A 12,571-nucleotide genomic window follows, 5' to 3' on the forward strand; every position below is an offset into this window, starting at 1 on the left:
GGAACTATAAGATGCAATCATTGCTTTACTTTTTTGGTTTGAAAACAAAGCCTACCAAATTTCATTTCCTGCTCTATCTTTGAATCAAATTTATCATTTTAAAACAAGAACATCTGGAGAAGGAAATGGCAACCCACCGAGGTACTCTTGCCTGGGATATCCCATGGACAGAGGAGCCTGGTGGGCTACAGTCCATGGGGTCGCAAAGAGTTGACACAACTGAGCAAGTATCCAGTCATTTTTAAGGGGAGGAAACAGTCTCAGGAAAGTTGAGACGCTTGCCAAAGGCCCCAGAGCTTTTGATGGCAGAGCCAGAACTATGCAGGCTTCTTGATCCTGGCCTCTCTCACCAGATATGCGTATAGAAAACTAGAATCTAAAATATGCCTGAGAGCTTCCCTGGTGGCTCAGTGTTAAAGAATCCACCTGCCAATGCAAGAGATGCGAGTTCCATCCCTGGTCCGGCAAGATCCCAACGTGCACTGGAGAAGCTAAGCTCCTGGGCCACAGCTGCTGAGCCTGTGCTCTGGAGCCTGGGAGCTGCAAGTCCTGAGCCCAGGTGCTGCAACAACTGAAGCCCGAGCATCCTAGACCCCGTGCTCGGCAACGAAAAGCCACCACAGTGAGAAGCCCACACGTTACAATCAGAGAGAAGCCCTGGCTCACTGCAACTACAGAAAAACCCACACAGCATTGAAGACCCTGCATGGCCGTAAATAAATAAAATCATTTAAAAAGAAAAAACAAGAACATCTGAACATAACTTTGTTGTCCTTGAAATTATGATACTGACTGCAGCCCAGTAATAGTTAAGAATTCAGATACTGAACTTTAATAAGGCAGCAAGATGACGCTGAAATCAAAGCCCCTTGCAAAGGCAAGATGTGTTATCTTTCTAATCATAACTAACGTGGTCATTCCAGGAGTCTTTATCCTCCTCCATCCATCCTCCTCAGTTAATCTGAATGAAAACTGTAACCCCTAGGACTTTGAAATGCTTTTCCTTACTTAATTTTCATTTTTATTATAGTGACTTCATGTACAAACACTTCTTCTGTGGTATCCAGCTGGGTTCACATGTGACCCCTTAAGCCAGCCCAGACAACCATGAAATAAATGTGCTCTCCGGTTTCCTGCAGTTCTTGTTTCAATATTCTAAAGTCACTTCAACATCCAGGAAAGGGAAAGAAAAGGAAAACTAACTAACAAAACAATAGACAATAAAGATATGTGTTCACTGATGTCAAGTGTATGTGCTGGAGAGAAGTGGGATGAAGGTCAATGCTAGAAACCCACTTTTTAAAAAAACTTTTTACTTATTTTTTGTTGGCCATGCTGTGCAGCACCGTGGGATCTTAGTTCCCTGGCCAGGGATGCAATCCGAGTCCCCTGAATTGGAAGTGTGGAGTCATAACCACTGGACTGCCAGGGAAGTCCCGAAACCCACTTTTAAGGGCCCCAAGTGCCCCGTGTGCAGGAGGAAGAATTAGGCTACACACCTTGTTGTGATACGGTCCTAAGACAATCCAGCCACAGAAGGTGTAACCCAGATAGATCATACCAGCACACGCGCAGAAGCGAAGGACTTTTGGCAACGAGGCTTGCATTGTTAAAATGAGCACCTGAAAAAAAAAAAAAAAACACACACACACACACACACACACAAAATGGCAGAATGGGAGTTATTAAAAAGTAGCTAATAGATCCCAGAGAAATGGACCTGAATCCCAGTGGTGCCGCCCAGGGCCCACATCCTTACATTATATGCTTGGAAGTAACCCAAGTATCGGATGACGCCAACCCAGACAAAAAGTGTAGACGTTCCAAGCAAAATGCTGCACAGATTGTAGTTCGTGAGATTCTAGGAAATGAAAAAAAAGATGTATTAGTAAAATTTTCTATTCCACTCAGCTCAGGAACCTCCCTTGAAACTGACTGGAAAAGAATGGTCTGCCTGCCTCTCTACAGTGATTCTAAGAGTTTTTAAACTGAAGAAGAAAATAATAAGAGTGCACGATTCTGAATGTGTTTCTCATTTCCTTTTAGTATTGCAATTTGTTGAACTAAATCTTTGTTCAAACAATACTCTGAACTAGAGACTGCATTTACCACTGACTTAGGCATTAAAGCACAAAAACTAATGATGTTTGCTAAATATCAAACAATACTTTCCAGCTGTTAACACTTTTAAAAGAAAGCCCCAGCATGATCTGCTAACTGTGCTCTCAAGGACTTCCAGGTCTAACTGAAGAGACACATGCACAAGCACAGTTTTAATACAATGTGCTATGTGCAGTGAGAGGCACAAGCCAGACTTCTTACATAGGGCTCCCACGGGCATGACCCCAGAGTGGTGCCAGCCTGGTGGACAGGCTGGGAGAGCCTTGCAAGTCAGCAGAGGCTGAACCAGGGCCTCAGACTGGGAGCCCACAAGACAGGCCAGAGAAAGCGAGGGCGGGAGAGGGAAGGAGAGCTGGATGATGAGGACCCTGGAGACCACACTGAAGAAAGGCCACTTCTTCCCAAAGGGGGTCTCTGAGGCAGAAAGGATTGTCACTGCAAGACAGACGCCAGAAAGATGACTCTGACGGCTGTGTGGACGGGTCCGAGGGGCACAGGGCTGAAGGCAAAGCAACAATGAGGAGACCGCTGTGGCGGGAGGAGGAGCCGCAACAACGAGAAGATCTAGACCAGACAGGAAGACGTCCTGGAGGAAGCGGAGCAGTTGCCATGGATGAGAGGGAGGTGTTAGAGGTCAGGAGAGAAGGCTGGTAAGATTTGCTAACTGAAGGCAGAGCATGGAGGGAAGGAGTCAAGACTTGGGAAACTAAATCAACTAAGTTACCCAAGAGCCAGGCAACTAGAGGCACTCAAATCATCCTCAAATAAAACCTCTATCCTTCAGAACCCCCATCAGTCATGGGTGAGCACCCCTGGAGCATGGATCAAGGGTCAGAGGCTACTTTTTGCAACTTAAAAAAATAAATAAATCCTGACCAAGCAATCAATCCTCTCAGACTTCAATTCTTATTCTGAAGATGCTGCCAAGTTCCCGAGAGAACATTCACGGGAATATCACCTTCCACAGGACACCCACCTCCTCATTTTCCGCTCACAAAAAAACAGGTCAAAGGAGGCTTCAGTTTCATGGATGTGAGAAAAGAGAAAACATGAGAGTTCCTGCATATCTCAAGAATATGTGAGACCACCTAAAAGAATAGAAAGAACAAAAGATTTAAAATGGGTTGCCCTCACCTTGGCTTTAATTTCCATTTTTAACACGGATCCGCTTATTGTCAGGAGGTCGCTGATAATCACCAGGATATACCATTGGTTGATAAACTCCCTCTGGTCGGCATTACAAACATGTCGCTTGTACTTCTCCAGGAAGAACTTTAGGAATCTCTGCAGCAAAAAAAAAAAAAAAGCATTTCTAACAAACTGCACTGGCCTCTGGAAGGAAAAAAGTGCAGAACAGAGCTCTCGCATATCCGATGGCTTGACACTGCCTTTTCCAACGTGATGGATTCTCACTTGGAGGGTACAGATAACAGCCCACACCCTCTCCCACCATCTATCCCAGCTGGAGATGAGCACGCCAGTGAACTGAGTGACTCCAACACCCAATGCTGTGCTCTCCCTCCAACAGACTCTTGTTGAAATAGCTAACACAGAGTCCATTCCAAACGCTTTACATATTCTCAACACATTCAACCAGACAACAACCCTATGAACTAGGCACCATGGACCCCTCCTTCCAGAGGAAAGAATGGAGACACAGGGCAGCCGAGCCAGGACTTGAGTCCAGGCGGTCCAGCTCCTGGGTGTGGGCTCCCAGCACGCCCCTACTCTCGTGCAGAACCCAGCCCCTGACTCTGGATTCAGAATATCAAGGGACTTGCGGTAGGGGTGGGTGGGTAAGAGAACTGGGTATTTACAAAATAAATCGACACAGGTCAAGAAGTAGAAAATAGAATGAAGACCGTTTTCTTGCTCCACGTGTGGTATTCTGATGACTTCCTACTTCCACTGACCCCAGTCTGTGTTTATACACGTGCCACACACTGGGATAAAATTTGTGCTAGAGTATATGGTCACAGGAGTCCTAAGGGTAAAAAGGTAAAAGGAACCTCAGGGGAGAATTAAAAACTATTTGTAAAAATAGGATAAAGTATTTTATGCATCATTATAACCCATTTACCATGCCTTCCTGTCAAAATGAACTCTGATCTGATGACAAAAGATGAAACTCACACATGCTATTACTCTGTTCTTAAGATCACTCTTGAATTTAAAAGGGTCTCATTTATTCTAGAAACATTCAATCTTGAGAAGTTCACTGCTGTGCATCTGTGCTTATTAGCTCAAGTTGAAGCAGGATAATTGTCTGATTCTACCTGACATGCCAGGAGCTTGGACTCATTCTCTACACCCCAGGTTGATTAATGCCCTGTTGGAGGACAATCACTCAAAGGAATTTAATTTAGTCAAGGCCCCACAAAGGGCAGGATAACCCTTCATCAAGTCCCCACTGTTTGGACAAGCTGAAGGCGGAGGTCAGGAAGTGAGGGAGAATATTCCAACACACATTTACCTTTCGTAACCTCAGCGCAAGAACAATGGATCTTGTGCACAGGATAAGAGATGCCAAGCAAATCACAATGACAAATGCATCAAACACCAGGACATACTGAGTGTTTTTCTGAACTGAGAAACAAAAACAGAATTCAAACGTCAAACACACCTTACTTGGGAATAATTTCCAAACAAAATGGCACCTGGAAAATAAGATCAAATGATAAACGCTTCAACATCAGAAACAAATTACACTGCATTCATTCAGAGCTTCACAAACAAGTCAATCATTCCCTGATGTCAAATTATACATTAAAAACATATAAATTCGTAACAGATATACTAAAATGTATTATAAATATTTACCGTAGAGTAGAATTCAATACGGAGAAGGCAATGGCACCCCACTCCAGTACTCTTGCCTGGCAAACCCCATGGACGGAGGAGCCTGGTAGGCTGCAGTCCATGGGGTCGCTAGGAGTTGGACACGACTGAGCGACTTCATTTTCACTTTTCACTTTCATGCATTGGAGAAGGAAATGGCAACCCACTCCAGTGTTCTTGCCTGGAGAATCCCAGGGATGGGGGAGCCTGGTGGGCTGCAGTCTCTGGGGTCGCATAGAGTCGGACACGACTGAAGCGACTTAGCAGCAGCAGCAGAATTCAGTAGAAGGTGGTCCATTTGGACCCTATTCAAAAGAGGCAAAACTACTGACATACTCTTGAGTTCTCTCACACAAAATCAAAATCATAAGTTCTCCATTAACGAAGGAACAAACATTTTAAAGGGCTTCCCTAAGTTGTGAAGATCTGCTGGAGGAGGGCATGGCAATCCACTTCAGTATTCTTGCCTGGAGAATCCCCATGGACAGAGGGCTATGGTCCATGGGGTCACAAAGAGTCAGACATGACTGAGCAACTAACTAAGCACAGCACAAACACCTTAAAATCCACCACTCAAAATCCCCGTTTCTGCTTCTCAATCTTACTATGCACTTTCCCAGCAAAGAGTGCCAAGTCAATAAGCTCTTCTTACTTGTGGGAAAAACAACCACTTGGGATGAGAGTACAGCGAGTAGTAATCAGATTTGTGTCTCTGTTGTTTTGGAGTACAGTTGCTTTACAAAGTGTACAGCAAAGTCAATCAGCTGCACATATGCATACATCCCTTTTTGTTTAAAGACTTCCTTCACATTTAGTCACCAAAGAGCATTGAGATTTGGATCCTGGAACACACAGTAGCACAGGGAATGTACTAAAGGAAGACCAAACTGTAAGCTTAGCTTCTCCCAGACTTTGCGGTGTTGTCTCAAATCCCAACGATGGCTCCGTCACTGGCAGCTTGCTGTTCTCTCCCAGCCCCCACCTCCTGCACCCTGAGGCCACTCTGGTCTTCCATCTTCCTTGCTCCTGCCAGGGGCTCGCGCGCACTCTCTCTCCCTCCCTCTCTCTCCGCAGGGACACTGCACCTCTGCCTGGAACAGCACCCTCCCCATCACACAAGGGGATTATTCAGCCTTGAGTATTTTCTGCCTCAGGACAGAATCCCCTAAATTCTCATCCCTATTAACTCTTCCCTCCAAACCCTATCATAGCCCTGTCCACAGGTATACATACCTATAGCTTCATTTACTCCCCTTTGCTTGATGGTCACTGAACTTTGCATATTCAAACTTTGCATATTCAAAGACAGCACAGCAAGGTGCACAGAGACAGTATAAAATGAAAAAGGACAATCTCTGGAGCCTGAGACCTGGCTCTGAATCTCGACTCTGCACTTGGAAGTTATGGAGTCGGGGAAGTTGCCTCAGTTTCCTCATCCAAAACAATGGGTACAATGAAAAAAAAAATCTATTTTGTAGGGCTGTCATGAGGATCAAGTAAGTTCATATATGAAAGCACCTAGAACTGCCCCATACATGTAATAACAAACAGAGCAGTTACTATACCATTTGATGTTCATCTTCCCCACTACATGATTGGTTCTGGGAAGCAGGGACTGGATATATTTTGTTCAACACTACAATGCCTGTGCTTAGCATAATGCTTCAGCATGCTTACAGATAAGTACAATGACCCCAGCAGAACATAAGACTACGATAATCTAAGTTGAAATTTGTGAAGGTTTGAGCAACATCAGAGGCAGAGAAGACACAGAAGGATAAGGCACAAAGTAGCAAGAGATGAAAAGGAGAGATTCAATGGGACTTAGGGAGTAAGGAAGGACTGATCAAGAATGACCTCTTTTCTGTCTTGGGTCCACTGGCTCACTCTGGACATTCATGACAAGAGAGGATGACTTGGTGGTGACTGAAACCATGGGTTTCAGCCAATCAGAGATGACAGACAGGAATGCAGACTAGGAAGGATGAGGGATGCAGGCAGCAGGGTGGCAACGTCTGGGAATTAGAAGAGGAGACACACTCAGGGACCAGATGGAGAAAGGCCAGGGAAGCAGGATGCAGGACTGGGGACAGGCCACCTTCAGGAACATCTGAAGTCAGGGTGCTGCACAGAGACACCTCTGCAGAGAAGGCATTGAAGAGGAAGACGGGAGCGTGTCCACAGGTTTAGAGATAATAACGGCGTGAGCAATCTCGGCATGTGTCTGAGAGCAGCTCATCCAGTGGGTTACATGTGTGGCCAGCTAGTAAATATAATTCACTGAGCGAGTTGCCCAGCCTTGCTCAGCTTCGGGTGCCTTGGGTCCACATGGAGGCACAGTTGTACCAGTTTCATGCACTGTTAGGAAATCAGGCAAACCATCCCTGTCAAGAGCTTGTTAGTGCCTCTCACGCAGCACTTACCTCCCTCTTTAGCATTTTTCACTTCACAAGTTAAAGTTTTCTCGAGATACTATCTAATAGGTAAGTAAGAACACAACCTGCCCAAAACCCAAGACCACCATTTTGTTTGTTTGTTTTGGATCCATGAATGAGGCAGAGAATAGGGGCAGTTCTTGGAAAGATGGAGCTGAAATCTTTAAAAAATGCAAGCACAGCATCTGGTACCTTCTTTTCTGACCTATAACGAGAATAAAATCTCTAAGACTGCTTGAATTGGGCCTTATTTACAGTTAAGAAAACTGAGGCGTGGAACTAAGAAGATAAATCGTCCCTCATAACAGAGAAACAAGTACTGTATTTTTAAAATTTGATTTATTGAGATTACTTTGACATGTTACAAAAAGTATTTTATAAACATCATGTGTGTGTTAGTAGCTTAGTCATGTCCAACTCTTTGCAACCCCATGGACTGTAGCCCACCAGGCTCCTCTGTCCATGGAATTCTCCAGACAAGAATACTGGAGTGAGTTTTTATTTCCTTCTCCAGGGGATCTTCCTGACCCAAGGATCCAACCCAGGTCTCCTGCATTGCCGTTAGATTCTTTACCATTTGAGCTACCAGGGAAGCCCAAACATCATAACTGCTTTCTTATTCTACTGACACTGTGTTATTCCCACAAGAACAGTTCCCAAAACTGGGTTTGCAAAACTCTAGTCCAGAGAGTTGCTTCTGGCAACCTGGTTAAGGAAATCCTACCCCACCACCCAGTCCTTCCAGGGCCCTGAGAAGTCCCCCACACACGCCCACTGCCATCTGTGTGACCCTGACCAACGCTTCACATTCATTTACATCACCTGTCGATGGGGAGTCCTGTCTGTCAGTACACATCCCTTCCAGCTCCCAGGCTCAAATGGCTACAGTTACAAAACCAAGTTAACATGAATGTTAGTGATGTACTGGGAATGGGTATTAGAAGTCATAAAAGGCAACTTTGAGTTTGTATGTGAAAATGGCCATCCTCTCTTTTTTTTGGATATCCTCTTTTATTTCACCTTGAAATAACAACTAACGACAAAGCTAGAGAAGTGTCAAGGGAAGTGTATGGATGTGAACGAATCTCAGAATGGTTTGCAAATAGCACAAGGACCCCCCAAGATGTCACCCTTGCCTTTGTCCCCCTCCCCAAAAACCAGGGCAATCAATCCACCAGACAGCTTCCTACACAGAAGGAAAAAAAAAATCCATTTTCTAAGCTGTTTTCCAAACTTCGGCTTTCTAAGACTTGTCACATTATTTTAAATTTGCTCTCTCCTGGTCATGGAATCTGGTTTCATAGGGTGCAGCTTTGGAAGAAGAATATGCAAATATTTCTAGCTGTGAGATTGTGTTTCTCCCCACTGCCACAAGAGAGAGCTAGAGCTCCTCTCTTCTGAGTAAAGGCTCAGGGAAAACTTCCCAGTGTGGTCAGGGTGCCCACGGGAAGGAAGGAAACCGGGGTCTGGCAAACCTGTTTAACTCACTTATTTGGTCAAGCGACTATTCCAAACCACATTTCCTGTACGACAGGGGTTAGCTTTGTTCACATAAAATAGTTGCAGTTGGGCTTGGAAAATTCACATCTGATCTGTGCCTTTCTGTATGGAGAATGCTGAGGAGTAGTAACCACTTTCTAACAGAAACTAAAAGTGTGTATTCTGATCAGAGGTTGAGTCAGCAAATGGAACTACAAAGCCAAAACTTCAGAATCATCAGCCCAGGTGGCATTAATGGTAAAGAACCCACCTGCCAATGCAGGAGACACAAGAGAGTGAGTTCGATCCCTCGGTGGGGAAGATCACCTGGAGGAGGAAATGGTAACTCACTCCAGTATTCTTGCCTGGAAAAATTCCATGGACAGAGGAATGGTGGGCTACAGTCCATGGGACTGAGCAAAGACTGAGCACACGCGCGTGCGTGCACGCGCACACACACACACACACACACGTATTATATAGCTGAAAAGCCACAAAATTAGTCTAATTTAAAACTAATACAAAATAGCTTTTCTGATAAGCATCCTGAGGTGATCCCTAAAAATGGTACGCTATTCACTCGACCCAGAAAACCCCACAAAATCATGCAAATCAAGAGGTTCAAATCTTCGTGTTCACTTTAAGAACACTCGGAAACTGCCCAGGCCATAAAGGGTATGCATATCCGAAAAGCCACCAAGTATCTGAAGGATGTCACTTTAAAGAAGCAATGTGTGCCATTCCGTCGCTACAACAGTGGAGTTGGTAGGTGTGCACAGGCCAAACAGCGGGGCTGGACTCAGGGTCGGCGGCCCAGAAAGAGTGCTGAATTTTTACTACACATGCTCAAAAATGCAGAGTCATGCTGAACTTAAGGGCTTAGATGTAGATCCCCTGGTCATTGAGCACATCCAAGTGAACAAAGCCCCCAAGATGCGGCGCAGGACCTACAGAGCTCACGGTTGGATCAACCTCTACATGAGCTCTTCCTGCCATATTGAGATGATCCTTACTGAAAAAGAACAGATTGTTACTAAACCAGAAGAGGAGGTTGCACAGAAGAAAAAGATATCCCAGAAGAAACTGAAGAGACAAAAATTTATGGCCCGGGAATAAATGCCGCAAAAAATGAATGCAAATAAAAGTAAAATAAATAAAACTAACACAAAATAGTCAACGAGTATTTTACATTTTATTTTGTTCTAAGATTTGGTCAAAGGTAGGTTCAGTTAAACAAAACTTGTAAATGAAAAATCACTGACCACCCATTGTTAACATCATCCAAACCCCCTCAACAAGAAAGGGGTCTCAGGAGCCCACTTTAGCCTGTGGATCAAGAAGGGTTTTGTGAGTAATGACTGAGTAACCGACCCAGGTTTGTACAGGCTGCTGTCTGGGCTCTGAAGGCCTTGATCCTGCTCCATTGTCACAGGCTCAGGGCAAATCAGATCTTTTCCCAGAAGTGTTGCTCTACTGTATGTCCTGCTCTACCCGTCAAAAGGAACCTTTGCTGTTTTGACCATCATATCTTGTGCCTCCACCACTTACTCTGATCCAGGACAAGCTAGAGATTTTCTAAGCATGTCAGTGTCCCTCATGAAGGTGTTTCTTTTCTTTCCCAGAGTGCTAGCAATGACTGTCTGCCAACTCTGGCTCTCACTGCTCGCTTTACATAGTTATTCATTTACTACTCAACATCCTGGAAAGTAAGTACTATTGTTACTCTCACTTTTCAGAGAAAGACACTGAGACGTGGAGAGCCGAAGGAATTTGTCCAAGATCACAGGCACAGGAAATAAAACCAAAACCCAAGCCCAGGCAGTCAGGCTCTAGAAACTGCTCCTAAATACTGGCCAACACAGCCTCTCCTACGAGGTCTATAATCCACATTTGCTGAACTGAACAAAAATGCAAAGCTTCAAAGTAGTCTTGACAGAAGCAAACATTCAAAGTGTGGTTGTCTGGAGCTCTTTCTTCTTCTTATCATCCAAGTAAACCCTTTATATACCCCAAATCCCCAGATGAAGTGTTCAAGATCATTCATAATCCACAATGGACAGGTATGTAACATACTTACTAGATCCAGAGATTTTCAAGTCTTTACATTCCTCGATTTTGGCATCACTGTTAAAATAGATTTTGATTTTGCCACTGTGAGCTTTATTGTCAAAGATAATCTAGAGACACAAAAAGATGAAGAGGTTACAGCCCAGCAGAAAGTATGACGCGTTAGATCAGTTCTGCTTAAAATATCAATGGCATCCAAATGGTGATCCAAAAAGAATCAGGCCAATGAAAATGTCCTCATCACATGATTCCTTCACAACTTCCTATTATTAATGAAAACTGTGGTCCAAAGCAGGGGTCCCCATCCTCCAGGATCTAATGTCTGATGATCTGAGGTGGAGTTGATGCAATAATAATAGAAATAAAGTGCACAATAAATGTAATGCACTTGAATCACCCCAAAACCATCCTTTCTGAGTGCTGCCTCCCCCAGTCTGTGAAAAAATTGTTTTCCACGAAACTGGTCCCTGGTGCCAAAAAGATGCTGGTTTAAGGGGTGTAGACATGAAATTCTACTAAACCCACATTCAGATTCAGAGAAACCCTAATGCAAAACAGCCAAATGGTCTGAGGAACGAAAATGAGAATTCACCACCAATTTCTGACAAGAGAACACAAAGATGCCATTTATTACCCTGAGTGCAATTTATAAGCATTTGCTTCAATTTAGTCCTTTGGGTATGAAATTCTAGGCTTGTACTATGCTAGAGATTATTTTTCTATTTGCTTCAAGCACTACATATAATGTTTTCAGGAGTGTTACATACAATGTTTTCAGATGTGGCAAAGATTGCTCCAAGGTTACGGGGTTGAATTTAAGATTTCCAAATGCCCTCAGTCTTCCACATTATATAGCAAGCATTTAAAGTATATAAGTGACATATACAGAGTATGTTAGGACTTAAGAGAAGCATGTTCAGGGCCTTCCTGGAGGGAATGAGGCTTTGAATGCCAGGACTAGTGGAAGTTTAGTCCTAGCTCATAGGTATAGAAGTGAGGTTTGTGTAGCTTAATTCCCTAACCTCTGGTTGGTCATAGAGATATTCTTGGACTACACTGAGAATGTGTAGCATGCATGTGGTTTGTGTTCAAAGATGCTCAATTGTGGGTTCAATCAGAGATTTGATCATGGGTTCAATCATAGCTGAACCTACATGTTCAGCTCTCCAAGCTCTTCGCCTTGGATTTCATAATGCATTTTGCAATGTGTGGGTCACCCCAGGAGATAAATCATGCTACTTTCTGATCCAAACATTCTTCCCTACTTACACATCACAATTTATAATTACTTTTATTTCTTTGTTGACCTGTTTTTCTATCTATCTTTCCCACTAGGGTATAAGCTTCCTGAGGGCCATGGTACCTCTAGAGCATGACAACCTGCCTGGTGCCTCGTAGGGACTCATAGAGCACTTAGCAATTGTTGTTAAATGAAGCACACTTCTGAACTGCTAAAACAGCAACAACACATAACAGCCAGTTTAGCATTCAGTTTTGCCCATCACTAAACCTGAGAGAAGGAAGGGGGACAGAGGGAGGAAGGAAGGAAAGAAGGGAGGGAAGAAAGAAGGCAGACAGGAAGGATTCCACGGCACATGGCCGCCCATCCAAAAATAAAAGCTGCGGCAATT

General features: G+C 44.1%; 1 protein-coding gene and 1 pseudogene across 3 annotated transcripts in view; one reads left to right on the plus strand and one right to left on the minus strand.

Moving 5' to 3' along the window:
* MCOLN2 (mucolipin 2) overlaps positions 1-12,571 on the minus strand; it is a 64,852-nt gene that overhangs the window by 13,976 nt on the left and 38,305 nt on the right. For all 3 annotated transcript variants that reach the window (XM_010860312.1, XM_010860313.1, XM_010860314.1), the window contains exons 7-11: positions 10,951-11,050; positions 4,595-4,707; positions 3,256-3,405; positions 1,760-1,861; positions 1,500-1,622 (exon numbers count right to left, since the gene is read on the minus strand). In XM_010860312.1, the coding sequence (XP_010858614.1) occupies positions 1,500-1,622; positions 1,760-1,861; positions 3,256-3,405; positions 4,595-4,707; positions 10,951-11,050 (588 nt within the window). The remainder of the gene's footprint in view (positions 1-1,499; positions 1,623-1,759; positions 1,862-3,255; positions 3,406-4,594; positions 4,708-10,950; positions 11,051-12,571) is intronic.
* On the plus strand, positions 9,238-10,003 carry LOC105003264 (annotated as a pseudogene).

This window comes from Bison bison, unplaced genomic scaffold (genome assembly GCF_000754665.1).
Source record: "Bison bison bison isolate TAMUID 2011002044 unplaced genomic scaffold, Bison_UMD1.0 scf7180017864466, whole genome shotgun sequence".
Lineage (NCBI taxonomy): Eukaryota > Metazoa > Chordata > Mammalia > Artiodactyla > Bovidae > Bison > Bison bison.